The sequence below is a fragment of the Manis pentadactyla genome, chromosome 4 (assembly GCF_030020395.1).
Source record: "Manis pentadactyla isolate mManPen7 chromosome 4, mManPen7.hap1, whole genome shotgun sequence".
NCBI classification, from domain to species: domain Eukaryota; kingdom Metazoa; phylum Chordata; class Mammalia; order Pholidota; family Manidae; genus Manis; species Manis pentadactyla.
Window position 1 is genome coordinate 44,374,116 of NC_080022.1, and position 26,793 is coordinate 44,400,908.

The 26,793-nt window shown below is 51.1% G+C and overlaps 1 protein-coding gene across 3 annotated transcripts; it reads right to left on the reverse strand.

Annotated features, from left to right (window-relative positions):
* Nucleotides 1-2,874: 2,874 nt before the first annotated feature.
* On the reverse strand, nt 2,875-25,693 carry TTC22 (tetratricopeptide repeat domain 22). 3 transcript variants are annotated; one of them, XM_057500232.1, is made up of 7 exons: nt 24,900-25,688; nt 10,392-10,447; nt 10,072-10,187; nt 9,248-9,450; nt 7,848-8,009; nt 5,248-5,400; nt 2,875-4,696 (listed from the first exon to the last, which is right to left on the reverse strand). In XM_057500232.1, the coding sequence occupies exons 1-7, from the start codon at nt 25,467-25,469 to the stop codon at nt 4,160-4,162; spliced, it is 1,797 nt and encodes a 598-aa protein (XP_057356215.1). In that variant the 5' UTR covers nt 25,470-25,688; the 3' UTR covers nt 2,875-4,159. The 3 variants fall into 3 exon arrangements, with proteins under 3 accessions (XP_057356215.1, XP_036767097.2, XP_057356216.1); XM_036911202.2 differs by having other exon boundaries at nt 9,332-9,450; nt 24,900-25,684; XM_057500233.1 differs by lacking the exon at nt 5,248-5,400 and having other exon boundaries at nt 24,900-25,693.
* Nucleotides 25,694-26,793: the final 1,100 nt, after the last annotated feature.

Below are 26,793 nucleotides of genomic sequence, written 5' to 3' on the forward strand. Positions count from 1 at the left end.
AACAAGAAAAAAAGTTAGCAGCCTGAGAAAAGGAGATATTTCACTTCATTTGGCATCCAGCCACCATCATCCACACAGGATGCTCTCTTGGGGCCTGATTAGGGCTGGGGAGAAGCCCTGTTCTGTCCACTTTCAGCTGCGGATGTGCTCTCTGCAGGTTCCAGGCTGGGTGCTGGCAATTGGAGGCCATGTCAGAGCTCCGCCTGGCTGCTGGTGCTAGCCAGCCCCCTGGAACAACTCAAACCCCACAATAGGGCAAGAACAGAAGGAGAATGGGGGCCAAGGGAAGCGACTTGTTCAATGTCGCTCCGCTTATTAAGGTCTCTTCTGTGTGGCCCCAGGAGGTGAACTTGAATCAAGAGATATGAATAATAGAAGATTTCAGCTCAACAGAAGGACATACTCAGAAGACTTAGTCCTGTTGAAAATGGATTGATTCCTTCAAGAGATAGTGAGTTGTGTGTCTGTCAGAGGCATGCAAGTGATTTAGACACTCTTTTCAGAACACTACTGTTGAGAGGAGTTTTGGTATAGATGGAGAGCTGGAAGAGATGAGTAAGGTTCTTTCCAACACTGAAATTCTAGAAACCTATAGCCAAAAAAAATCTCACCCATTTCCATGATCTTTAACATACCTTGTTCACATCATCTACACAGGAGTTCCTAGCTGCCTGATGTTGGCTGCTAGACCCACAGGAAGGAGTGGGCAGGCAGCATAAGGTGTGATTCATCTTCATTATTTCGATTATGGGGTCATTAAGGTTTTTACTCTGCAGTGCTCCCCTAAGGAACTCCTGCTTTAGTTGCGTGACAGACAGTTGTCTGCCCAGCCCCCTGGGGAACACGGACATTCCATAGCCCTCAAAACTATAATTAAAGATTGCCCACCCACTAGCCTCCTCCTGCCAACCAGAGCTACAGTTTTAGGGTACTTCCAGGCCTGGCCTTGGCAGTGGCTTGCTGAACAGGTATGGCCAAGGGGCTATGCCCCAAGCCCCAGGGGCAGCCACCCTCTCCTCCCCACTGGGCTGGGGAAGGCCACTAACACAAGATGAGTATGGTGCATAGGGCTGGGGTAACCGGCTGCGCTAGCTGAAACCTTCGATAGCTTCCCACTGGTCTTCCAGAGTGCCCACTGAGGCCCACAGACCCCTGCTTTGTATGGTTGTGGGCTGTGAGCTCCCTGGAGGCAAGGGCGGGGTCTATTTTGTTCTCCACTGCAGCCCCAGAGCTTGGTGCTAGGGGCCACCACTTAGCTAGTGCCCTGTATCTGAGTGAATGAATGGAAAGCCCGTGATCCTCCTGGACTTGATGGAAGTAAACCTGGCAGAGGAGGCAGCCCTGAAAGGGCAGGGAGCACTGGCCCATGACTCTGGGGGTGGGGTTCAAATATGTGACTGTCATCAGTCCATTGCCTGACCGTAGTCAAGTCCTGCTCTTTTACCTCAGTTTCCCAATCTGGGCCTCAGTTTCTCCACTGCAGAACTGGCCTAAGGCTGGAGCAGAAATGGAAAGCAAGCGCATGCTTTTTGGCTGAGATCTAGGCCGTAAAAGTCCTTGGGCTGCAGATCTGGCCCCCATCTCAGCCCTTGTGGACCTGGTGATGGAGTCACCCATTTGAAACTGAGGTAGCCCTGTCACTGATGTGAGTTTTTTCAGTTCAACAACCAAAACTTATGTGTCAAGCTCAGCGCAGGGCCATGGGTCTGAATCAGACGTGGTTCCTACTGTAAAGTGTCGAGTGGGTGCAACAGACATGTTGGCATAAGTATGACCCAAGGAGAAGGGAATCAATATAACACAGTGGGACACAGTGCCCTGAGAGCAATCTGTGTGTAAAAGGGTTAATTAATGAAAGCTGGAAGGATTTGGCAAGACTTCTTGGAGGAGGCACCTTTGAGCTGAGCACTTGGGATAGAAATTATAGGAAAAAAGCCAGTAGAGGCTGTACAAAGGCACAGGAGTAAGGTAGTTTAGGAGCACTTTGGGGAGGGAACAGGGTAGAGTGACAGGCTGTGTTGGTGATCACAGGCCTAACTCTGGTCCACAGATGACACATCCCCCAGGAAGTGCTGTGTTCCAAGGGGCAGTAAGGTAGGTTTGTTTCAAATCCTGGATCTTCCCATCCTTCCCATGACCTTGTTCTGTGTCTCGGCATCCTTGTCTGTAAAATGAGGATAAGGATGCCTGCTTTTCAGGATTAGTGAGGAATTTGATGAATTTACATGCATGAAGTCCCTTGCAAGTAGGCGGCAGTCCCAGAAATGGGGTTTCCTTTGTCTTTTTGGCTTTTGGCCAGTTGCAGATACCTCCTGAGAGATGCTCTAGTGGATGGCTGCTAGTCATTTATAAAATTAGTGTAAATGAGATTATCAGAAAGGAAGTTTATTAAAAAGGTCTGACAGGAAGACGAGGCAATAGAGGGAGAAATGCATGATTTCGGGGACAGGAAAAGCAAGGGAAACAGACAAACTTCACTGACTTCCTGATTTGGCCAGCAAACTGCCTTGAAGTTAGTTTGCTTGTTTGAAGAAGGAGAAGAAAGAGATGGGTTCCCGTCCCAGAGAAGGTTCCAGATCACAGGTATAGTGGAAAAAGGATGGAGGGAGAAGTAGACAGGGCTGTGTGTGCCACCTACTGTTGAGCCATCTGCAGGACTCTGCTGCAGTGGAGGTGAGAGGAAGGAAGGAGGGGGAGAAAGTCACCACCCAAAGTGGTGAGCCATGATGGGCCATGAGGTAGAATTCAGGGGCCTTAGGGTGGCTTCACATCCAGGTTTCACGGATCCCTGAAACTCCATTAGTGTCAGAGCATCATCTCAATGGTTATCAGACTGCCCCATGTGACAGATGACACAAAAATCCTTAACGCATAAACACTGAAGGCTTTAGTGTTGATCAGTTTATTAGTATTTTTCCAAACCTGAAAAACACTGAAAGTCTGAGGCACACTGGTAGGGAGTCTAGGCAGCATGACTTCGGGCAAGCCATGTCCCTTCTAGGGCTCTCAGTCTTCCCACCCGCACGAGAGCATTGGAGGGCATGTTCTCTAAGGACTGCACCTCTCAGTCTGCTCTCCAGCTGTCACTGGAGATGTGAAAAGTAATGCAGGGGAACTGGCCTATCCCTAGCATCAAGTCTAGAGAACAGTAAAGAGTATAACTTTTTAAATAAAGAGGAAAAAATGCAAAATGTATCACAAACCATTGTGCGGGTCTTGCCACTGCAGTTATTTACAACTAGCGTTCCTGGAGTCTGGCAAAAACTTAATTTGTAATTTTAGGTTAAATCAGGTCTTGTAGGTAGGGCCACAAGAATCCAGCTTGGCCATTCTAAGATTTGCTGGCAATCAGAGCCTAAGTCTTTGACAGTAAAAGTCTGCATCTAATATTCTTGATTGATTCCAAGCGTGTAAACTTCCAAGATTTTCTTCACTCTCTTGTAAAAGGTTCAAGATTGGGTGCACATGGCACTTCCTGATGGGTGGGGCCCCTAGGATCCCCCAAGAACAGGGAAGTAAAAACTAAGTTTCTAGTTTGGGCTTTATTGCAGGGGGCGCTTGGGGGGACCTTTCAGGCCAAGCTGACCAATGATGAGGACTGCTGGAAGACTACTACACAGGTAATAAAGAGCCTGAAGCAGCCACGTGTCTAACACCGCCCTGCCCCTTACCTGCTCACTGCGCAGCTTTGCCTTCTGCTCTAGCCAAGGCTTTGGGGGCTGCAGGACCTGACACCCACTCCAGTCAACTTAAGGAGCCTTTATTATAAGGATATAGCGTGGTTCAGGGATTGGGCACGGACACTAGAAAGCCGCCAAAACGGAGGCAATTATCTTCTGTATCTCTTAAGATACTCGCAACCACCTAATTATTTTGCATATATTGCACAGTTCTGTCCTTCAGTTGGCAGTTTCCCAGCGGCTCTCACGTCTACTCCCAGTCTCCCTTGCTTTTCTTAATCAGGTCCTTCTGCCTTCGTGGACGCGTCAAATTGCTCTAGTGCCTCAACGTCTCCCTTCCAATTCACCAGAGAATCTGACCGGCACGACCCAAGCGCCGGCCTATGGCAGGGCGGGACAGTCTAGCGCCCAGATGGGGGCCAATCAGCTGTAGGCCGGGCCTCAGGCCGGGCCTCGACAGGACTGCGCCTCGCGGTCCCTCAGAAGGAGAACGCACGGCGGCAGCGCGGCGTGCTTGCACCCTCGCCCTCGCGCTCCATGGTCTCGAAGAGCAGGCGCACTAGTGCCGGCCGGCCCTGGGTCACCAAGGCCCGGGCCAGCCCCAGCACCTCGCCGGTGTTGCCGCGCCACACGCGTTGCAGCTCCTGGCGCAGGCGCGCCGCCGGGTACTTGCCTTGGGCGCGGCGCAGCCACGCGTCCACCTCGCGGCCCAACTCGCCGTCGCTCAGCTGCGCCTGGCTCCACTGTGCCAGCAGCGCCTCGAGCAGGCAGCCGAAGCCCTCGGTGTGGCTGGAGCCTGCGTCGTCCAGCTCCACCGCGCGCTTGAAGCAGGCCGCCGCGTTGGCCTCCTCGCCCTTGATGCGCAGGCACTTGCCGCGCAGCAGCTGCAGCTCGGGCAGCGTGGCACCCAGCTCTGACTCACCGGCCTTGGCCAGGAAGACCAGCGCCTGGTTCAGCGCCGCCTCGTCCACCGCCAGCAGCTCCTGCACCGCGTCCACGCCCATGTAGTAGTAGACCTGGGGTGGGGGCGGCGGGGTGAGTCTTTATCCCCATCGTCGCTGCCCCCTGCTCACCCCTTCCCACATTTGCTTTTTTAAAAATGCCATCCATCATCTATTCCTACCCTCCCTCCTTCAACAATTATTCATCGCAGAATTTGTCTCTGTTCCCTGGGAAAGGAGGGACAGGACTCCCATTCCAGTTACAGCGCCCTCCCCCGCCCTCTTGGCCGTATAACCTTGCTCGAGGCAATCTTAGGGCCTCAGTTTTCTCACTGCAGAATTACCATGTCATCTCTTGGTAATCATTCCCTATGCAGAGAAGGCAATTCTGGATAAAGAATAATAGTCCACACTTTCTGAGTGATCAGAAAGAGCAAGGCCTTGTTCTAAATGCTGTACACGCAGTAGCTCATACATGCCTCACTACGCCCTGGGCGGTAGTTACTGTTACCGGGCAGTAAGAGGCCCCATACTCCTCACCATGTCTTGTGCCCAGGCCTGCTCTGGCAGAGAGTAAATAGGTTTTTAGTAAGCCATTGGCTCCCCAAGCCAAGAAGCTGCCTTACCTGGCCAATGTCCAGGTAGGTCTTGAGGCCTGGGCACACCTTGACCACTTCCTCTAGGTCAGCCTTGGCACAGGCCAGGTGGCTCCGGTCGGGCATGCCCCCGAGCCCCATCTTGGCTCGTTCCAGGTCGTGAAGGTAGGCTCTGATGTGGATCTGCCCACAGAGAGTCAGTTTAGGAAAGATGCTCCAAGAAAGGGCTCCCACCTTCCTTTCTGCCCTAGACAATGCCAATATTTTTCTCAGCAGCAACTCAGGGTGGTTCCATAGTGCAGTAGAAAGCTCTGAGTCTGGGACACAGTATACTGTGTCCCAGCTCTGTGCCAACGTGGGATAGCCACTACCCTTTCTGGGCCTTAGCCCCAATTTGTAAGCATCAAATTACAAATGATTCCTGAACCTTTGCTTTCATTCCCGCCTCCTCTTCTTTTCCCACACTTGGAGCATTTAGAAACTAAAGGTCAGGAGGGGTGGGGAGGAGTGAAGGAAGAAGTAAGGAAAAGGGGAGGATTGTTACTGTATGTGTTAATGCTTTAGAGCCAACTAGGTATCTTCCAGTTCTAAGATAGCATCATGTGGTGCTGGAAGCGAGAGCTCTGGCTTGGAGAGAGTTAGACTTGGCTGAATTCCAGCCCTTGCCCCCTTATTAGTGTGCTGGGGGAAGTTGTTCAACCTCTGTGAGCCTTATTTTGCATATCTGAAAAATTAATACACTAATATCTTCCTTGAAGAGTTACCATGACAATTGCAAGAACATATTCTAGTCAGGACATAGCATATAGTAGGTGCTCTGTTCATTCACTCATATTCATCAAGAGCCTGCTTTGTGCCAGGTACTGTTCCAGGCACCAGGGATACAGTAGAGAGCAAATGACAAAATTCCTTGCCCTCGTGGAGCTTGTATTTCGTATGGGACAGAGAGACAATAAACATGGTAAATAAGCAAATAGTATGTTAAAGGTAATAAATGCTAATAAGAAGAAAGAGTAAACCAAGAAAAATGGACATAAAATTTGGCAAGAGATATTTTCAGTAAGATGGTGCTAGAAGCTGAGGAAAGAAGACATGTGGATAATTGAGAGATAAGCCTTCTCAGAAGAGACCCCAAGAACAGCAAGGGGTTCAGTGTGGCTGGGAGAGAGGGAGCTGAGTGAGGGGTGGGCAGGGGAGGTAATGGGCCAGGTAGGGCCTTACAGGTCATATAGGTCATAGCACAGACTGGGGCCTTTACACAGATAATGAGTGCCCTTCCCTTCTGTTCCTCCTCCTCCTCCCCTGCCCCCATCCTGGTGCTAGTCTGGGCATCTGAGTAGTAATGTGACCCTTGGAGCTCAGGGTAAGACGCAGGCTGGCCATAGGGTGAGGAGAGTAAAGTTTGGATTCCCACTAACAGAAGGCAGGACCTTGGGGAAGGTCCTTTGCAGAGCTCTGGTGCCTCTTTTGTAGAATGACACACATCTGGCCTCTCTCACGGGACTCTTGTGGAGGTTAAGTCAGACACTGAACATGAAAATGTAAGTGAAATACAGAGTGTTACAGAAATGTTTTATTTACTATTATGATTAATATCATTAGTATCGATAATCACCAAATCAGCTACAATGAATGAATTTCCTGCCCAATAACTGCTGGCAAATGATTATGGCTTTGAGACCAAGCCCAGGGGAGTGAAAGGTAGTGGAGAAGACAGGGATGGGACAGCTGCTGAGCCTGGAGCAATGTTAACTGGGACCTCCAGGTCCCCATCCCCAAGCAGATGGGGTCTGTGGGCAGATGTGGGACCAGTGGGGGAAGCCAGAGGGGACAGCTCTCGGCTACATTTGCACTTTGCAGAGCTGAATGACCATGTAGTGGACTGTCTCAAGAGACAGTGTATCAGTTAAAAATATACCTAATAATAGCAATCAATCACTTACAAGCTCTTACTATATATGTGCTCAGAGACTGAGTTTTATATGTGGAATTAACTTCTGATAACTCTATAAGGTAGATAAAGATCATCTCCAGTGTACAGATGAGGAAACTGAGGCTCAGAGTTTGGGCAAGACAATTTTGTCTATGGTTCCACAGCATGTAAGTGATGCTCTGGGACTTAGCTGTGTTCAGAGCCAGAGCTCTGATCTGCTCCATAGACTACCTCTAGTAGACCCTACTGCCCTTTAAAGCACCTCCCATGCTCCAGGCACAATGCTTTAGCTGCTATTTCACTTAGTCTTCTAATAACCTTTTAAGACAGGTGTTATTCTCCACGTCTTACATTTTTGGCAACAGAGTTTTGGAGGGGAAGTGGCTTGACTCCATTCACAGGTGGTAAGTGGAGAGGCCAGACTTCAAGCCAGGCCAGTCTGACTATACTCAGTGCTAATCAAGAAGAGGCTGGAAGTCCAGGTCACTGCAGAAGGTCATCGCCTGCAGTGGGTTGGAGGCACCTTCATTCCTTCACTCAACAGTCTTACAGAACACAGACAGTGGGCCACAGTGACTCCCAGCTTTTTTCCACCATGAAGGCTCCGAGACGTTTGGGCTCTGGCAGTAGGCCCCGGCCCTGGCCCTTGTTACCTGATTCCGATGGCAGGACCAGGCAGAGCTGCAGGTTGACTCACCTTGGCCCTTGTGCAGTACGCCTGCCGGTTGAGCTCTGGATCTCGTAGGACATCCAGGGCCATGTTGCAGGTTCCAATGGCCATATCCTGTTTTCCTAGGAAGTGGAAGATTTTGGCCAGGCGATTCAGGATGGGGGGTTGGTCCTTGGCAGTCTCGATGGCCTAGGTCAGGGAAGGGTAAGAGCAAACTGCTTATCTGTCTGGTTGTTTGCCAGAACTGCCTGAATAGTGCATGACCTGTAGAAACTCCATCCCTGGATACAGCCATATCACTGCAATGTTTTTTTTCCCTATATTCACCTGCCAGTAACTTCAGTCATATCATGGGTACAACTCACCAGCTCTCAACTTGCAAGAGCCTGGTTCACTGCCATGCTCTTCACTTCTTACGTCCAGTGACTCCCTTCAGGCCCCAGGCCAACCCCTCTTGCTCAGACACATCCAGTGTGTGTTCCCCTGTTTTCCCAGGCAGGTGGGAGGAGGGGCTAGAATCAGCCTCCACCTTCCCCATGCCTCCCCAGGACGGTGTTTCTGTCTGGGCCGCAGCATTCACCCCCTGTATTATTACTTACCATTGCCTGTCCTGTTTCTTGCTGCCTCTGAGATAGTGAACTCTTGCAGGGCAGGGGCCCCGGCTGTTCACCTCTGTGCCACAGCAGAGTCGGCTCTCAAGGCAGGCGAAGGCAGTGTTTATTAAATTGGACACAACATCGGAACACTCAGGAGCCAGTGTCCGTGCTCTGCTCTGTTCTAAGATCTCTCGTCAAGAAAGTGCTCATTCAGCTACCCACCAGCAAACGTGGAGGATGTGCCCCCTGCAGGGCACTGTGCTGAATGCACAGGTGAATGAACACCACGGGTCTGTGGTCTCCGGGAAAGACTTCAAAGCTGAGTGAAGCGTGGCCACTGCCACATAGATGAGGTGCCAAGGACAAGGCTGGAACTGCGTTTACAGTTTACAGGGAACAGTTTTATCTACTACTTCCTCTGAGTAGCTCAATAACACTGAAGGCGGATCACAAAATTAATAGATAAGGAGGCTCAGAGGTGGAAATGATTTGCCTTAGGGTCACTTGGCTTGTGGGCAGAGCTGGCATGAGACCCCAGCCAAGCCCATCTTCTTTCCACTGTGTCACTGGGGATGGGGATGTGGGGGTCAACAAGAACCAAGGCCTGAAGGGGAACAGTCTGAGGGTGTGTCAGGGAAAAGGTGAATTGCTTAGAGCACAAGGCTGGAGAAATGGGCTGGGGCCAGAATGGGCATGGAAGGTCTGATTCTTAGACAAAGAGGAATCATACAAGGAAAACTTGTTTGGAATGAAGAGAGGAAGGAGAGAAAGGCCTGGAATAAGGGCTTTTCCTGAGTGGACTACATGACAGGGGATCCGGGAGTAACATACCCGAGAAGCAGGAGGTTTTAGGAAAGGAAGCTGGGCAACAGGCTCTGGCCCAGTTTGGAGACTGGGTGTGGCTGGGGCATGTACCTTGCCAAAGCAGTCCAGGGGGTCGGTCCCCGAGTACCCGCAGTCGTGGACGCCCATGGGGGTGGTGGAGAAGGTATCCTTCCTCTCCAGCAGCATTCCGAGGTAGCACCAGGCCAGAGCTGGGGGTGAAGGGTGGGAGACGGGTCTCTAGGAAGCAGTGGGGTGGGGTGTGGTGGGGAGCCTTGAGGAGGGAAGGTGTCAGCCCCCAGGAGGACAAAGGGAGGCTCAGTGGCATAAAGACACCGATGGCCCACCAGGGACTGAGAGATACAGGGGATGAGGGGATGCATATGTCAGTGCCTAGTCTGTGTTTCATGTGTCCCTAGAGGCCTCACCAGAGAGCTCTTTTCTGACTCCAGTTCTTCTGTAGCTGTGTGGCTCTGATCAGTGTTCTAGCCACATGCCCTGTGAAAAATGACTCCTCTCCAACAAAGCCTTGATTCCCATGACCATGAAGTGGGGATAAGGGGCTGAAATCGGGGAAAGCTTGTCTCTGACACTCTAGGTCATGAGATACACACCTGCCAACATGCAGATGTAGTGCTTTGCAGTTTGGGCATTTACCTGTGCAAGGTGTGTGAGCAGCTTGAGATGAACAAACAAGTACACAGGACAGAGGGTTCGGGAGAGAGGCAAACATGGTCCAAGACTAGGAGGTAGAGCTAGAGGTGAGGATGCCGACAGATGGGTACAGGGAGAGCCAGGCAGAGGCTGCTCTCCCACCATCCCTGCGCCCTTACCTTGGTGGTGCGGGTTCAAGGACTTGATGACCTGCCGGAGCAGGGCCAGTGTGCGGTTGAAAGCAGGCAGCCTCTTCTGTTCCTCGCTGCCCAGCTCTAGCAAGATACCATCCAGCCTATGGCCGAGAAGAGGATGGGGTCGGCCAGCATCGCCCCCAGCTGCCCCAGTGTGCTGCGAGGCCTCCCCAGGCCAAGGGCAGGCAGGGAAACTTGGGGAGCCCTTGTCATGGAAATGGCTGAGCCACCTCTCCCCTGGGTCCCAGACCACACCTCTCCTTCTCTCCCTCCCCATCATCCCACCCACTGCTCCCCAGCCTGACCTGATGAAGAGTGTTGCCATGGTGAAGTACCAGCCCCTTTTCTCCTCCTTTGGGATCTAGGAAAGCAGAGAATGGCTCACACTGCGGTTATTGAGATACTCAGGCCATTGTTCATGGATTCTCATGCCTTCTCTGAACCCCAAGAAGAAGCAAATACAACCTTGATCACCCTGCCGCTGGCTGGCTGGGTGACCTTGGGCAAGTCACTTAACTTCTCTGATCACAGGATTTGATGAGTTAAGCTGTGTGAATGCCCCAAGTAAGGTGCCCATCACAGAGCAAATGTGGAATACATTTCCTCCCTTCCCATCTTGTTTTCCAAGTTGAACTCCCCTCCCCTGGGCTCCCCCACCTGTGCTCTGGGTCCTCCCACCCCTGGGCCCACACACCAGTGGTCACCTTCTCTCTCCCTCACTGTCCGCCTGCTTCTCTTCTTTGGTGCCATCCCTCAGCCTCCACTGAGGAAAGCCCCTTTGGGCATGTTGGGTGAATTCAGCTGAAGACTGGGACCCCTGAGCTGCTCTCCCATTGTTATTCTTACCAACCTTGCCATGCATTTAGACTGACTTGGGCACCAGATAAAATATTTATGCTGTTATTTATGGGAGTAGCTGCTCCTGCCTCGGGAAGGAATTTTAATGAAAACCAATAAAACCCCTGGTGCATATCAGCAGCTCTGCTTCAGCCTCCAGCCCCTCCCTCTGCATTCATCTCCTGTCCTGGATTTCTAGGCTACATTCTGCATTCACCACCCCCCACCCACTGTGGCCTCCTCAGCTCAGGACCCTCACCATCCCTCCACTCCCACTCCCAGCAGCCAGGGTGAATGCATTCAGTCCAGCCAGGATTTCTGGGCATCTATGACATGATGGGAATGTAGGACTGAATGGGATCTGCACCCTGCCCTAAATGGGCTCACAGTCTGGCTAGGGAAGCAGACCCAGGCATAAATGACAGGACTTGACTGAGTGTCTGCCATGTGCCAGGATCCTGACACCCATCATCTCAATCTCACAATAACCTACAAGGTAGATGTCATCACCATTTTACAGAGGAACATGTTGAGGCTCAGAGAGGTAAAGTGACTTGCCCAAGGTCACACAGCGTGCAAGTGTCAGAGCTGGGATTTGAACCCCCTTTGTTAGGCTCCAAAGTCCATGCTTCCCTCACCACACAGGTTTACCAATAACTACAGTAAGAGGTGAAGTTTAATCAAGGCCATGAGAGTGATGCAGACAAATGCCATAGGATGGAGATGCCACTCCCAGCCAGAAGACTCAGGTCTCAGAGAGGATGGTCTGTAAAGTGGGTCTTGAATAGTCATGGTATTTCAGAGTGTAGGATGGAGGGCAGTGAGAGCATTCCAGAGGACGGACTCAGCATGGAGATGTGTGGGCATGCTTGGTGAGCATGGAGCTGGGTGTGTGTGAATGGGGTATAGGAGGAGCTAACACTGGCAAGTTATGTTGTGGTTGTTTATAGAAAGGCTGTGGATGAACTTGAAGAGAGGATGAGAGGAAGGAGGACCTGTGATTCAGATCCTATGGAATGATGTGACTGCCCATCAGGCAGGGTCTTGAGCCAGAGCCCAAGCCATATCACCCAGAGGAGGCCCCACTGGTCACACGTCCTAGCCACTCTTCACCAAGTGTCTTCTCTTTGTGGCCCAGCAGGGCAATGGGGACAGGAGAGGAGAGACAGCTTCCACCTTTAGTATCTCCCGATCTGGTGGGAAAGCCAGACCAAAGACAATTAGAGCAGAAGCAACACCTGGGATATAAAAAGAAATTTTCTACATGATGCAGGAGTACCCCCAAAACTTACGGAGGAGGACTTACTGGAGCACAGTTCTCAAGGAAAGGTGGGAACCACCCAGGTGGATACCGTGAGAAAGGCATCCGATGGAGGGGACATCATGCAAAAGCTCAGACATGCATGAGCGTGGTGTGCTGCAGGCTGCATCCAGCCCCAAATGACTGGACCCCCTGTGGTAAGGTGGTAAGGATGGGGGGCGGATGAGCAGGGGCACATCAAGTGGGGCCCCTGAGTGCAAGGCTCAGGACCTGACGCTCATCTGTGGGGCAATGGGGAGCCATAGAAGGGCTTAGCTGGGGAGTGCCAAGATCCAATGAGTTTTTAGTCATGTCACCTTGGAGCGTAATCCTGTTACTGAGGTGGGAGTATATGTATGGGCTTTAGCTGGGAACAGGGCTGTCAGAGAGAAGCTGCTCTACATACATAGGAAGTAGGACTCAGATTCATGAAACAACTACTATAGGCCAAGTTGGCCAAAAACCTGGACATAATTAATGTCAGTGCCTGACCATGTGAAGGACTGAAGGCATGTGTGCCTCAGGCTCCCTGGCTGCCTGTAGGTATCATACATGATCTCATGACTTCTGGTCTGATACCCACTTTGAGGCTGGCCAAACTGGGTTACAGTGGGGAGAAACACAACCTGCTTTTGCTTTCAGACTTCTGATGAGGAGGTGTGACCATAGCAGGAGCAGGTGTAGTACTGCAAAGAGCAGAAGCTTGGGTGGCCAACAGGCCTGGCCATGTGAGGTGGGTGTCCTGGGGTGGGTGAGTTACCCTGCAGAGGCTGTGTCCTTATCTGCAAAGGGGAATAATAATATAGGCCTTGCAGGCATTGTGAGCACAGTTCCTGGCTGCCCTTTCTCCTGGCCTAGGTTAGAGCTGAGTGGGGTTAGGGTGCCCAGGAGGCCGCTCTTTCCACTGTGACCTATTAAGTTCCCTTGGGGCAATGAAATCTCAGGCCCAGGAGTCCAGAGGCATCTTGCTTCACCCTATGTACTCCTAGGGCCTCAGGTCCTTGTGGTCCCAGGCACCCTTCTTGTCTCCACAGGTCCCCAGTGTTGGAGAGGAATGTGGTATGCTCAGGGCTCTCCCTGGTTCCTAGCCATTGTCACTTGGTATTCATGCTACAAGAATTTAAGTTATGTGCTCAAACCACAAGTAGTACCTGATGGAGCTGGGAATTAAACTCATGCCTTCACAATGCTAGCTGCCAGCCTTGTGCACAGCACTCAGTTATGTTGACCAGTTTCTGAGGACTGGTGGAATGATGTGACTGCCCATCATACGGGTGAAGCAGCTTACCCATGGTCACATACTAATCAGTATCAGAGCTTAAAACCCAGTGGTTTCCCTACCACTCTGATATTCTTGAGTAATTCAAGAGCCTGGTTATGGTTTGCATTACATAAGCAAGCCTACCCCCTAGTGGCCCTATGCCTGAATTGCAGGGGTAACTCAGATTCTAAGAGTGAACACTTTTCTCCCCTTCAACTTGAAGGCTAGGATAGATTTACAGGAAAGTAGCTAGCTGAGTGACATCTCTACGAAAAATCAAGATGGCACTTGAGAGTGACATGTGCAGGAGGGCTTATGGGGTTGCAGATACGGAATGAAGTTAATGGTGTAAACATCTAGTCTGAGGCTTTACTATGCCTAAACTTTAATCCTCTCTCCCTGTGATGGAGCTGGTGGAAGCCGTTCAGTGTACTGTGCAATTCTGGCCCTAAAACGGGCTGTCTCTTTAAAAATCCTTCTGGTTTTGACTGAAGCAGTAGCTGAAGCTGTTACCAGGGGCAACCTGGCAAGCCACAGTGCGTTAAATTAAATTAAACAGGCCTCTGACTGCACCCTCCCCTCCTGGAGAAGGGAGGGGCTGTTCCACCTCTCTCCTGGAGAATACAATTGCTGTGAAACCTCTTAGGGCTGCGAGGAATTCACTTCTAGAGTTGATGGCTCCCAGAGGCAAGATGTTTGGAGGCAGCCTGGGAGGGGCTAAAGGACTCCTGCCAGAAGGAGAGTGTTTACTGGGGGCCTGCTGGGCACGGGCTCTGGGTCCTCATCACAATCCCAGGGTTCCCCAGTCTGCAGGAGGAGGCTGGCCAGTGTGTGAGTCAGTTTAGGCTTCAAGTTGGAGGGGTCTCAGTCAGGCTGCTGCTCCATAGCTGATCGGTGGGAGGGGCCTAGGCAAGGCCAGCACTGACCCTCATGTGAAATCCTGAGACCTGGGTACTGAGTGAGGCACAGACCTCAGGCAAGGAACTCTCGGACATTTCCCAGCTCCTCTGAAGCCCTATTTCCTTCATTAAAAAAATGGGGAAACCAAGGCTCAAAGAGGTGGAGATGTGCCTACTTAAGGTGACACGTCGGGCCAGGTCTCCCCTACTTCAAGTTCATGTTCTTCCCAAAATATTTAGCTGCAAGTGTTTATATGGTGCATTTGCAAAGTGCACTCACAGATTCCATATGCTCCTCAGAAGCTCCAGTGTGGAATGTAAAGTGTGTTATCATTACCCTCTTAATACAGAGTGGGAACTAAGAGGAGATAATGTCCTCCAAGCCACACGGCCAACAGGAAAGCCTGAACTGAACATGGAAATGGTGCCTTTTTTTTTGCTATACAAATTTTATTGAGTACTTGCTAAACACCAGGCACATAGTTTACATATGTTAACCATTCAACCCTCTCCAGGGTTACCTAAGAGGTAGGGACTATGATTAATCCAAGTTGACAGAAGAGGCAGCATTGGCCCAAAGTAGCACAGCTATGAGGGAGCAGAGCTGGGAACTCAGAAGCTGAGCCCAAATCCTGCACCTAACTACTCTAGCCTAGTGATTCTCAAAGTGTGGTCCCCTGGCCAGCAGCCAAAGCATCACCTGGAAATGTGGTAGAAATGCAGATTCTTGGCTCACTGAATCAGAAAGTCTGGGGTGGGCCCCAGCAACCTGTGTTTTGTAGACCTCTCGGTGCACACTCAGGTTTGAGAAGTGCTGCACTTGATGCCCGCAGTGCCACACTTGGGAGCAGAGTGAAAATGGGGTGGCCCATTGATCTCTCTTTAAATGAGCAAAAGGATAAAAAATTGTGATCCTCAGGGAAGCCTGAAGATCCAAGTTCCTACAGCTGGATGGTTAAGTGACAAAAGTGGGTGATCTGGCAGAACGGGCCTAGTAGGATCTTGAATAAGTCATTACAGAGAGGTTTGCATTAACTTGGTACAAGGATGGATCTTGACCTTTCCATTTACTTCAAAAGGTGTCCCCCAAGGAAGGAATGTTGGGGCACTTGGCCATTTTAAAGGATTTCAATAGAAGATCTTTCAATATACCAATGATTTACAAACCTATAAGGCGTCTGAATAGGCTGTACTGAGACTTTGCTGGTTCTTAAGGATTGACTGTCTTGCAATTCGAACTCTACTCAATGATGTTGTGCTCTACATTTCCATCAGTCCCTGGGAGTTGACTAATTCTCTTTCAGGAGAGGGGGAATGAGAAAGAGAAAGAGCACGAACATTTCTGGAGCATCAGCTATTAACTGGGCACTGAATCCTCACAGCAGCCTGAGAAAGTGTGATACATCCCTCTCCTTTATGGCTGAGGAAACAGAAGCTAATAAAAAGCCACCGCCTAGACCCAGAGCCAGGGCAGAAGTGCCAGGATTCAAGTTCAGATCTGCTTCCCTCCAACGCCCGTGTTCTTTCCGCCTCATCACACTGACCCTGTGAAGGCTGATGCCGCAGAAACCAAAGTCACAAGGTGGCAGCCCTCGGGAATGTGTTCTTCCTGCACAACTGGAATGTCCTCTGGGATGACACAGAGCAGCCTCCCCTGACACACCTGGGCCAGCCCTGCTCCTGGGTGCGCATGCACCAGAAAGGCAAGGGCAAGGGTTTCTCCTCCGCCACCTGGCTGCTGCCTCAGCAGGTGTGGGGAGTAGATGGAGGGATGGAATTGGAACCACACTCCTGCCTCTACCTCTCCCAGGGATCCTGGAAAGGCAGCTCTCCCAGCATGGGCCTCAGCTTCTGCATCTATAAGCAGGGGCTGGTTGTGCTTGGCCTGCCCATGTCACAAGCATGCTGGTGGGGGTGGTCAACACAACCGGGCAGAAGGGATTTGAAGGATGGGTGCTATGCCATGGAATTAAGTCACCTACGTGTCCCTGTCTTGGGTTCCCTGGACAGTGCTCATGGATTTTAAGATTTGAGCAGATGGACTACAGCTCCCTGTTGTCTCCCTTTTTGGTCCTAGGTCTGTCATGCAGGCACAGGCCCCATGGGTCATTTTTGCTTTGCATGGTTCACAGCCTTGCAGGACTGTGTTGAGCTACCTCTCTACTCCACTGTTCCTAGAGAAAAGGGACCCTGTCTGGTTCTGGGTCTAAATCCAACTCTCGCAGCTGTAGAGGCTGGGTGGGTGTCTTGCCCTCTGTAGCTGTAACAGTGATGCCTGAACCTTCCGTGCTTCTCCCTTGGGCCTGTGCTGTGTGCACCCTTTACTTTATATTTTCTCCTGAAAAGGAGGTAGTTGGGCCAGATGATGTTAAAGGCAGCTTGACTGTGGGTCTCTTCTATCAGTGAGGAGGGGAGACCCAGTTCCCAACCTTACCAGGTTCGGAGGGAGAGAAGCCAGCAGCAAACTCAGAAGGCACCATTATGCAAGTGTGAGTGGCACCAGGGCCATCAGGAGGAAACCTAGGAAACCTGTCCTAGAACCAGAACCTCGGAAAGCTGTCCCTCAGCCTGGGCTTCATGCCCAAGAGATCTGAGTTCACCTCCTGCCAGCCACTATGGCTGTGTGCCCTCAGTCAGTCAGAACAGCTCTCTGAGCCTCAGTTTGCCTACCTGTAGAATGGGGTTAATACCAGTTCTGATTTCCCAGCATTTCTGTGAGGATCAAATGAGCCAGTCTATGAAAAGCACATGAGTGCCGAGTATGTAGCTCATCATCCAGTGTCATCTGTCTCCTCTTCTCGCTGAACCAATTCAGACTGCTCACATTTGTGGTGTGTGTGTATTTGTGAGCACTATGCGAAGAGAAACCCAGCCTGTGATTCAAAAGAAGATCAACTCAGCTACAGGGCATAAATATGCAAAGAAATAAAAAGCTAACCATTTCAAACAATAAGGCTTCCCTCTCACTTACCAACTTTACATTTCCCTGTATGGCCCCGGAAGATGACTGGTTAGCCAGAGACGGGTAAGATTCCTCAAGGGAGGAACAACCTAAGACAGGCACAGTCGCAGGGGGGTCATCAGGTGAGAAATTGGGGATCAACAGAGGTGAGGCTTAGAACCTCACCCTCCCTGTTCTGAGAGAAATCTTCTGCATCCGTGGATGTTTTATTGCCCTGGTCTAGCTTGGATTAACACATAGTCTACAGGCACACACCTGATCATCTACATTTGCTCTCTTACAACACTAAACTATGTTTTCTACCTTTATCTTGTATCTACCTACCACTTCAGCATTTTATTAAAAATAATAATAATAAAGAGAGAAATGTGGTATCCACATATAAATCAAGTATAAAAACCAAATGAGTATTCATATTTGAACTGACTGTTTATAGTTCATAATGCATGAGCAAAACCGAAGGTTTCTGTGATGGCTGCCCTTGTACTGTTCACCATGTAAGAACTTATTCACTATGTAAGAATTTGTTCCCCATGTAAGAACTTGTTTGTTATGCTTCAGAAGATTGGAGACTGACGAAAATTAGGCTTGGGGTGGATTAATGATTGTGCATTGAACATTGACTCCCCTATACAGAATTTTATTGTTGTTAACAACCATTTGATCAATAAATATGAGAGATGCTCTCACAAAAAAAAAAAAAAAAAAAAAGAGTACACACTTCTAATGGTAAAATAATAAGTAACCAGGATGTAATGAATATAGTCAAGATATTGTAACAGCTTGGTATGGTGATAGCTGGTACCTAGAATTATCATGTATATAAATGTTGAATCACTATGTTGTACACCTGAAACTAATGTAATGTAATACTGTGTGTCAACTACCCTTCAATAAAAAATAATTATCTACAAAAAAAAAAAAAAAAAAGTAGATCAACTCTTAGTCCTTAAAATGCTGTCTCCCCAGTCCCCAAGCTGTGGTTTCCCACCTCGTATGTATCTTCATGTATTTTCTTGAGCCAGGAGGTTCATTCCTTCCCTAGCTTCTCTGCTTCTCAATGTCCTTCCTGTCCCTAAAATCACCTAGGCCACCATGTTAGTCTAGTTCCCCCATTTGAGAAAGGAGGAAATGGCTGCCCAGGGAGAGGAGGTGACTTGCCCACTGTCCCACAGTGAGTTGGGGCAGGAACCCAAATCCTGGCCCTTGGCTCTTCAGGGGTCTTGCCCTTGTTGTTATTGTTTTCCCAAGGCTGGTTCTGAGCTCGGATGAGAGTGCAGAAAGGGTGGGAGGAGGCAGAGGGGAAGGTGGGGCTTGCTCAGGAGAGTCCTCTTGGTCCCAGCCGGCCCATGAGGGCATGAGGAAGAGAGGCCCGCATCCATTGATGGTGCTCGCCAGGCCTGGGACCTCCCTTTGACCACAGTTATAACTCCCACAACCCTGTCAAGCTGGTACCACTGTCCTCATTTCACAGAGGGAGACCCAGACTCTCGGAGGGCTTAGCAGTTGGCCAGGTTGCACGGGCATGGCCAGCAGTACAGGGGTCCTTCCCACACTGACGCTCTGACCGCAGTCACACCAGGGCACCTGCCCTGCACAGCACCTGAGTCACCAGGGTCTCTGGCAGCTCTGGTGCTGGATAGGAAAGGGGGGAATTAGAAAGGAAGAGAGAAAGAGAGGAGCCATGTGGGAGGCAGAGGGGCTGTCAGGAGGGCAGTTCCTTGAGGAGTGTCCAAGTCTCTGAGCTGGCCTCTGTGTGTGTATGCGGGCCAAGGCCCCTGGGCTTGCTGACTGGCCAACCCTCTGGCCCTTCCTGCCAGGTCCCCACCCCACTGGGGGTGGCGACCGATTGGAATGTCCATACCTCTGTTTGCTAAGCTGTCTGCCTGGCCTACCAGTACTGCCTCCCTCCCTGCCTGCCCCAGCTGTTGGGTGAAATCTGGACAGCTCCGCAGTGCCCTGAGTCTCCTTGGGCAAAGCACTTATCTCCCTGAATCTGTTATGTCCACAGTGTGGTGGGGAATCACAACACCCAGCTGGCAGTGTCTGTGAGGCTGGAATAAACATCAAGTGCACTAATGAACGTAAAGTTCCAAGCTCCATGTCTGGCGCACAGGCTGGGATCAGTGGCACCCACTGGGGTGCCGGTCCTAGTTATCATGAGAGCCTGCCCTGGGCTGCGAGCAGCAGTGAAGGACCTGCATGTGTGCATGTGTGTGAGTGTACCTGTGTGTATGCAAGTGTGTCTTAAGCCACCTGTGTTTTAGGAAAAGGAGAAGAAAATCAAAGAACTGAGTTAGCTTGGGACAGGGATATCATTTTTTTAGAGAAAGATAGGTTTAAGTTACTTTATTTTTAAAAAATGATAGGAATTTAAGACTTAAAATCCAGTTATTCAACTAAATTAAACAACAGTTACAAACTCCTCTTGGGTATCTAGCCTTGTGCTAGACACTGTATAGCGGGGGTGCTAGAAAGATGCTCAAGACAGAGGGCTCACTCCCTAGGGGACAAGACAGAAATCACTTGGAGAGAAGCCAAAGGCTGGGAATGGCTCTGTTTAAACCAAAGCTAAGTACTATAGGGTCCAGGGGGTGGGCAGGGAGAAGGGCTGGGTCCCCTGAACTGGTCACTGCCTGGAGCCTTTCATGTTCCTTCACTTAATCCTCACAGCAACCCTGTGAGATAGATTTTAGAAACCTATTTTGCAGATGAGGAAACTGAGGCTCAGAGAAGTGAAGTGACTTACCTGTAGCCACCCAGGGGAGGGCAGAATTTCAACCCCATTTGTCTAACTTCAAAGCATATGCTCATAATACCCACTCAACTTTGAGATTTGCTACCAAGAATCTTTCTGTGACTGTGTGTGTGTGTGTGTTTGAGGTGGTGGGGCAGAGTGGGGGTGGGTAGTGAGGAAAGAGGAATGACAGATAAACGCAATCTGCCACTTCACATTTTTGTAGGTTAAAGAAAAACGGGAGAATGAAGAGCTGAGAAAGGGAGTCACAAACACCCACTCACAGACATACGCACTGCTTATTTTTAGATTATGGGCTGAATTATTAGCTTTTATAATGTTTTTGCTTGTATTTTAGTTAGCAGATGAGCAGTTGTTCACTGGTTCTTCAGCTGCTCTTTATCCTTTGAGCTACAGGGGCTCCTCCATGCCTGGGACAGTCCCAGCCCCATCAGGATGGAAAATTTCTTGGAGCAAAAGCATAGGGTGGGTCAGACCACCAGCTGCCCACCCCGACTGTGCTCTTGCAGATGGCGACCCTCTTAACTGGGTGTCCTACAACTGTTGCTCCACTGTCCTACCTTCTCCTTCCCTGGCTCTGATTCTGACTTCACCTCTGTCCTCATCCTTCCAAATGCCCTGGATACATGGCAACCCACCTCGTCTCTCTTGACACTTCCTCTGCCCTACATCTCCAGGAGGCAGCCCGGGAGGGATCTTCCCTCCCCAGCTGCCAGCCATCTGTACTCCAGCTCTCCCACCTCCATTTCTCTAACCTCTCCAGAAGGAGCAAAGGCACTGAGATCAGACAGAGTAGAGTGGATTCAACTGCCACTTACTAGCTCCGTGAACTTGGGCAAGTTAACTAACTTTGCTATGTCTTAGTTTCCATATCTGCAAAGTGAGATCAGAGGGTTCTTGTGAGGACTGTCTCAGACAAAGTCTGGAAGACATTTGTGAACATCAGGGTGTGAAGTTGCATGTTGTATGAGGGAAGGCTTCAAGGGGGAGGTGGCATTCAATCTGGGTTCTGATGGATGGAGTCTGCTTTCCAGGCAGAGAGAAAAGTATCTGCACAGGGAGATATGAAACAGCACAGCATGTTTGGAGAAGTATAAGTAGTTTAGCACTGATGGGAAGTAAGTTTTGAGGGAAGTTAAGAGGAAATGCCATTAAGGAAGAAGGCGGGAGGGTGGGAGCCATATATCCGAGGTCATGTCAGGGTTTTTTCAGGGTCATCGTGTGCCCTCCCCGTGAAGCTACTGGCTGCCCTCTTCCAAGCCTTGTCCCCTGGTCCAGCTCAGCTGTCACTAGAGCCCTCGTGCTCTGCAGGTCCCACCCCGGGACCTTTGTGCACATCACGCCCTCCTGGGAGTGCCCTCACCTCATTCCTGCCAGTCCACTCCCTCCTCTCCCAGAACCCTCCCTCAGTCACTTGTGCTGAAAGGAAGCACTCCTCCTCTGAAGCTCGGTCATTGCCACTCTAATCCCAGGGCCTGGACTTGCCAGGTCACTGCTGACTCCAACATACGGTCCCGAGGTCCCCAAAATACGCTTCCATTGTTAGACTCTGGGGTTCTGTTTTTGCTTCAGGAAGAATGGTCACTGGTGTACAGCACCCAAATGATTGTCACAAGGCACTGGCTATATAGTGAATGCCAGTAACCTCAGCCAGTTGTAGGTGCATCTCTGACTTGTACCTTTGGCTCCCGTTCCCAGAAGAGGGGCTCAAACAAGACTAGTTATTGAAGGTATGTTGGCTCCTCTCCTTTGTTCTTAAAGACTAGGCTTGCACACAGTAGGTGTTCAATAAATGTCAAGGAGCTAGGCATATATCCATCAGACATGTCCAGAATGAGCCAACTGGGGGCACTTTTACCCCGTGATTCCATTGGATGATCACAGAGAGGAAAAGTGACCTGTCTGAAGCCACACAGCAAAAGAGTATGAGAACTGGGTGCTCAAACCCAAGCCTCATGGCTCTGTCAAGAAACCATCGTTGTTATTCTCACTGCAGTTATTTCTTGAGTGCCTACTCTTCATCAGGTACAAGCTCTTCTAATCTTAAGATGATGAAATGGGGGACTCCAAATCCCCAACTTCCTCCTGGGATTTGTAGGAGAAATAGCTGCTCTGTCCAGACCTGGGGAGCAGCAGCGGGCTAGGCCCAGGACACAGCACAGAGCCCAGCAGTCTCCTCCCATCCGAGGCAATCAGCTCCCTGCCAGCAGGGCTGGGCTCTCCTCGGGGCAGTCACTCAAAAGAAGGGCAGCCCCCAGTGTGGCTGGGCTGACAGCATCAAGGAGGGAGGAGTGGGCCTCTGTTTCAAACCTCTGCTTCCCTGTTCACCTCCCCCAGGAAGCCTTCCCTCAGTGAACCCCTTCCTTCCAGGAAGGGACTTTGGGGACCAGCCAGTAGTCCCTCCCTGCCACCCTTTCACAGATGGGGAACCCCAGCCCAGACAGAAGAAGGCCTCACAGTGGCCTCCTTGCTCCTAGCCCAGGGCTCCTTGGGCCATGTTCTGTTGCCACAACTGTACTTGATACATACCACACAAAACATGCCTTCCACTGAGAGCAGCTGGTATTCAGGGCCCTGGGACTCAAGCCTTAACACAGGAGACTGGGGGTCCTGTTAGACCAACGCAATGGCCACAGCTATACCCCACCTGGGGTGGGGAGGAGGCTCACCCAGCCCAGTGAAGGCAGAGTCTATGATCCTGCTGTCTGTGCAGGCTGTATTCTAGGTGCTCTCTAAATGTCAGTTCTTGTCTCGTGTTATAGTTGAGGAGGCCTAGGACGTAAGTAACACTATTATTCCCATTTTACGGAGAGGACAATGGAAGCTTAGTGATGCTAAGGACTTAGTGGAGGTGAGAGAACAAGAGGGAGTTGGGAATTGTACCTGGACTATCTGGCCCAGTTTGGGGTCTTAACCTCTCCCCTGAACTGCTCTTCTTAACTCAAGTCTGTGCCCTCCACCTGCATTCTCTGGGGTCTTCACGCTACACACATTTCTTGTCTGAAGCCATAAGCTTTGGTGGAAAAGGCTCTGGGTGTGTGTGCAGAGGCTTTGTGAATAGAGCCCTGTGTGTGAAGCCTTATTGTTATTGTTTACACATCTAAACCATTATCAAAAGTCATCATTACCAGCTAGACCTTGCCTGTGCTGTGCCATCACAGAAAACTCATAGTACCTCTCCAAACTGTGGCTTCCTCTTCTGTAACAGGAGGATTATGCCTTCCACATCACTGTGCGTCATCCAAAGCAGGTAATCTTGAAGATGGTCCCCCAGCAATCCCCTTCTCCTGGTATAGTGCCCTTATGTAATCCCCTCCCTTTGGGTGTGGGCTAGACCTAGTGATCACTTCTAATGAACAGAATGTAGCAAAAGTGATGGGATGGTCACGTGGCAAGGACCTGAGTGAGGTATCTGGCCGACAGCCAGTGAGGAACTGAATAGGAATTGAATATTGTTAAAAGCCCTGTGAGTGACCAGATTCTCCCCCTGCTGAGCAAGCCTGCAGATGAGACCACAGCCCAGAGGCACTCAGCTAAGCCATGCCTAGATTCCTGACCCAAAAAACCTGTGAGATAACAAATGCTTATTGCTTTAAGCTGCTAAGTTTTGAAGGGTATTTATTTGCAGCAATAGGTAACTAATATGCCTAGTATTTGTCTATTTAGTGCCAGGCCCTATGCTGTATATACATTTGTTCAAGATACATTTTATTGAGTGCCACTGTGTGCCAAGCCCTGTGCCAGAAACAGGATTTACAGTGGTAAACCAGACAGATGTTGTCCTTGCTCTCAAAGATCACAAGGTTGAGTTAGGGAAACAGACTATAAATAGACAGCGTGACCAGTGCTAAGGGAGCTCAGGGGAGGCGCCTACTGCAGCCTGGAGAAGTCAGTGGAGGCTTCCTGGAAGAAGGGGTGCCTGAGACAAACCGAGACTGAGGAGAATTGTCCAGACAAAGATGGAAAGGAAGAGCACCTCAGAGAGAGGCCAAAAGACTGGCCAGGTGGGTTTAAGGAGACCTGGCCCATGGAAGGACAAGGGGAAGTAACCTGTGGCAAAAGCCTGGTTGGAAGGGGGAACATGGCAGAAGGAGGGCAAATAGGAAGATCACAGAGGGCCTCAAATGCCCACCGGAGACCCTTGGACTTCTCTGCCAGGCATTGGGGAGTTGGGGGGCAGCGGTTGTCATAAGCAGCTGAGTGCCATGGCTAGCAAGACTGAGCAACATGACGCTGGCAGCAGGGTGGAGGAGGAGGTAGAAGGCTAAGGCCGAGGGCAGGAACCCATGGCAGCTACGCTGGTACAGGCAGGAAGTGATGGAGGCTGGGCTGGATGGGGGAGTGGATAGACCTCAGATACACGGGAAGGTGGAATGCACAGGATTTGGGGTCTGAGCGGATGGAGATGGTGAGGGGGAGAGAGGTAGTAAGAATGCTGCCCGTTTCTGTTGGAATGTCTAGCTGTGTCTTACTTAGGTGGGGATGCACAGGCACATGGACAGGTACTTGCAAGGAGGAGAAAGTTGAAAGGGATGCATTCGCCAGATTGATATTGCGGAGTTGCCAGAAGAGAAGAGAGGCAGGCTGCCCGCTAGGTAACGGGCGCACTCTGTAGCCCAGCAGAGAAAAGCCACAGGCCTGGTCTGGGGTGGGGTGCTGGAGAGGAGAGTCAAGCAGGAGCTGTATTCTGGAAGCCAAAGGGCTAGAGTTTGGGGAGATTCTGGGGTGCGCGAGCATCTCTGCAGACTTTAGGGGGCACAAACCCGGCCCTCCCAGCCTAGGGGAGGGTCACCTACCTGCTGCCCGTAGCCCAGAGCTTTGTCGTAGAGCGCGATGCCGGCCGCCAGCACCCGCGCGCGCTCCTCCGGGCTGGCGCAGCCCACGTCGAAGCCGTGCGCATAGCCCTGCTCCGCCAGGCAGCGCGCGGCGTGGAGCTGAGGGTCCCCGGCTGCCTCCTCGCCGTCCGCCGCCAAGCCCATGAGGCGGGCCAGCCTCCCGGCGCACGCCTCCTCCTCTCCCTCCTGTCCCAGCCGCCCGTACACATGCACCAGATTGGCCCAAGCGTTGAGGTTGCTCGGGTCCTCACGAGCCACCGCGAGGAAGTGCTCGCGGGCCTCGTCCAACTCCTCCAGGTAGAAGGCGAAGGTGCCCAGGAGATGGCGCACCGCGGGGCGCTGCGGGGCGGCCGCCAGCTCCAGCTCGTGCCGCAGGCCGTCCCGCTGCAGCTTCAGGTCCCTGGCGCGGAGCAAGGCCGGGGAGCGCGGCTCAAAGTTCAGCTGCAACTCCAGGTGGAAGTGGCCCGGGAGATAGTCCAGGTCGTCGATGAGGACGTCTAAGTCCTCGGCTGCGGCCTCCGACTCTGCCATGGCTGCCCCGCTGCTCCCCGGGCCTCGCCCCTGCCCTGGAGGCCACAGAGGGCAGTGAAGGGGGCGCCCCTGAGTGGGGCCCGCGCGGGAGTAGAGGGTCAGCGCGCATAGGACCGAGACGCAGCCGCCTTCTGATCTCGGGGCGTATTCACCCCCTTCCCCCCCGTGGGTGTGTCCGAGCGCCGGCCCAGGGAGCGCCCTGTGGGTGTTTCCGCTTTCGCTGCTCAAGCTCTTAGACGTTGGCAACAACCAGGTGTGCCAGAAAAACAGGTGCATTGCCAAACGCAGCGCACGCAAACCCCGGTACATGGCAAAGGGCGTGTTTTTACTCTCTCTGGTCAGCGGATGAGAAAACTGGGGCTCAGGAGGAAATGACTTGCCCAGGTCACAGAACAAGGCTGTGGCAACCAGGTCTAGAACCCAGCTGCTGAACCCCAGCCAGGCCCTTCCGGTGGGCTCTGCTCCACCCTCTGAGTGAGCTCACTGAGTAGGAGAGTCAGGACTGGCCCCTCCAGCTGTATGCAGAAGCAACCCCGGCTCCTGCTGCTGTCCTATCCTCTCCACAGTTCCTCAGTGTTCTTCCTCTGCTGAGTGCCTGCTACTTCCCTCTGCTCTTCCTTTGCCCATTATTGATAAAGGTTCCCCACTTAGGATTTCTCTGTCTTGCAGTTGGCCATGTGGAAAGACTATGGAGTTCCCTGTGCTGGTTCTAATCCAGGTTCTGCGTCCCCAGTAATGTGTGACCTTGAGCAAATCACTTCATAACTTCACACACTTCATACTTTTCTCATCTATGATAGGAAGGTGACATTCCCTCCCCCAGAGGCAGGGTAGATCTCATGGGTAAACCTAGTAAGTGTCACTTTGGATAACTGTCAGCTCCCACTCCTCCACTGTAGTTCCCATCCCTCCTGTAGTCCACCTGTGGTCCAGTTTTCACATTCTTGCCAGTCTTCCCCCAGCCTCGCTCTACCAGGCTTGCCAGGCTCTGGGTAAACCTTCTAGAGGACTGGGCTATACTCCCTGCTGCAAGGCTGGGAGACCTCCAGTGCTTGGGCTTTGTACATAGTCTGAACTTCAAAGTCCCTCCTGCCCCTCATTCCATTTGGCTGTGCTCCTGACAGCAGATCTTGAAAAGTAGACCAGCATTTTTGAAAGAGGAAATAGAGCCAATTAGTAAACTAGGAAAAAAAAAGAAAATTTGACGTGAGCAATAAAAAAGTAAATGAAAACTACATTCTATGCTATTTTTCTCCTGTCATTTTACAATATAAAATTTAATAATTAAAAAAATTATTACTATAAAGTGCTGGTGATGATGAGT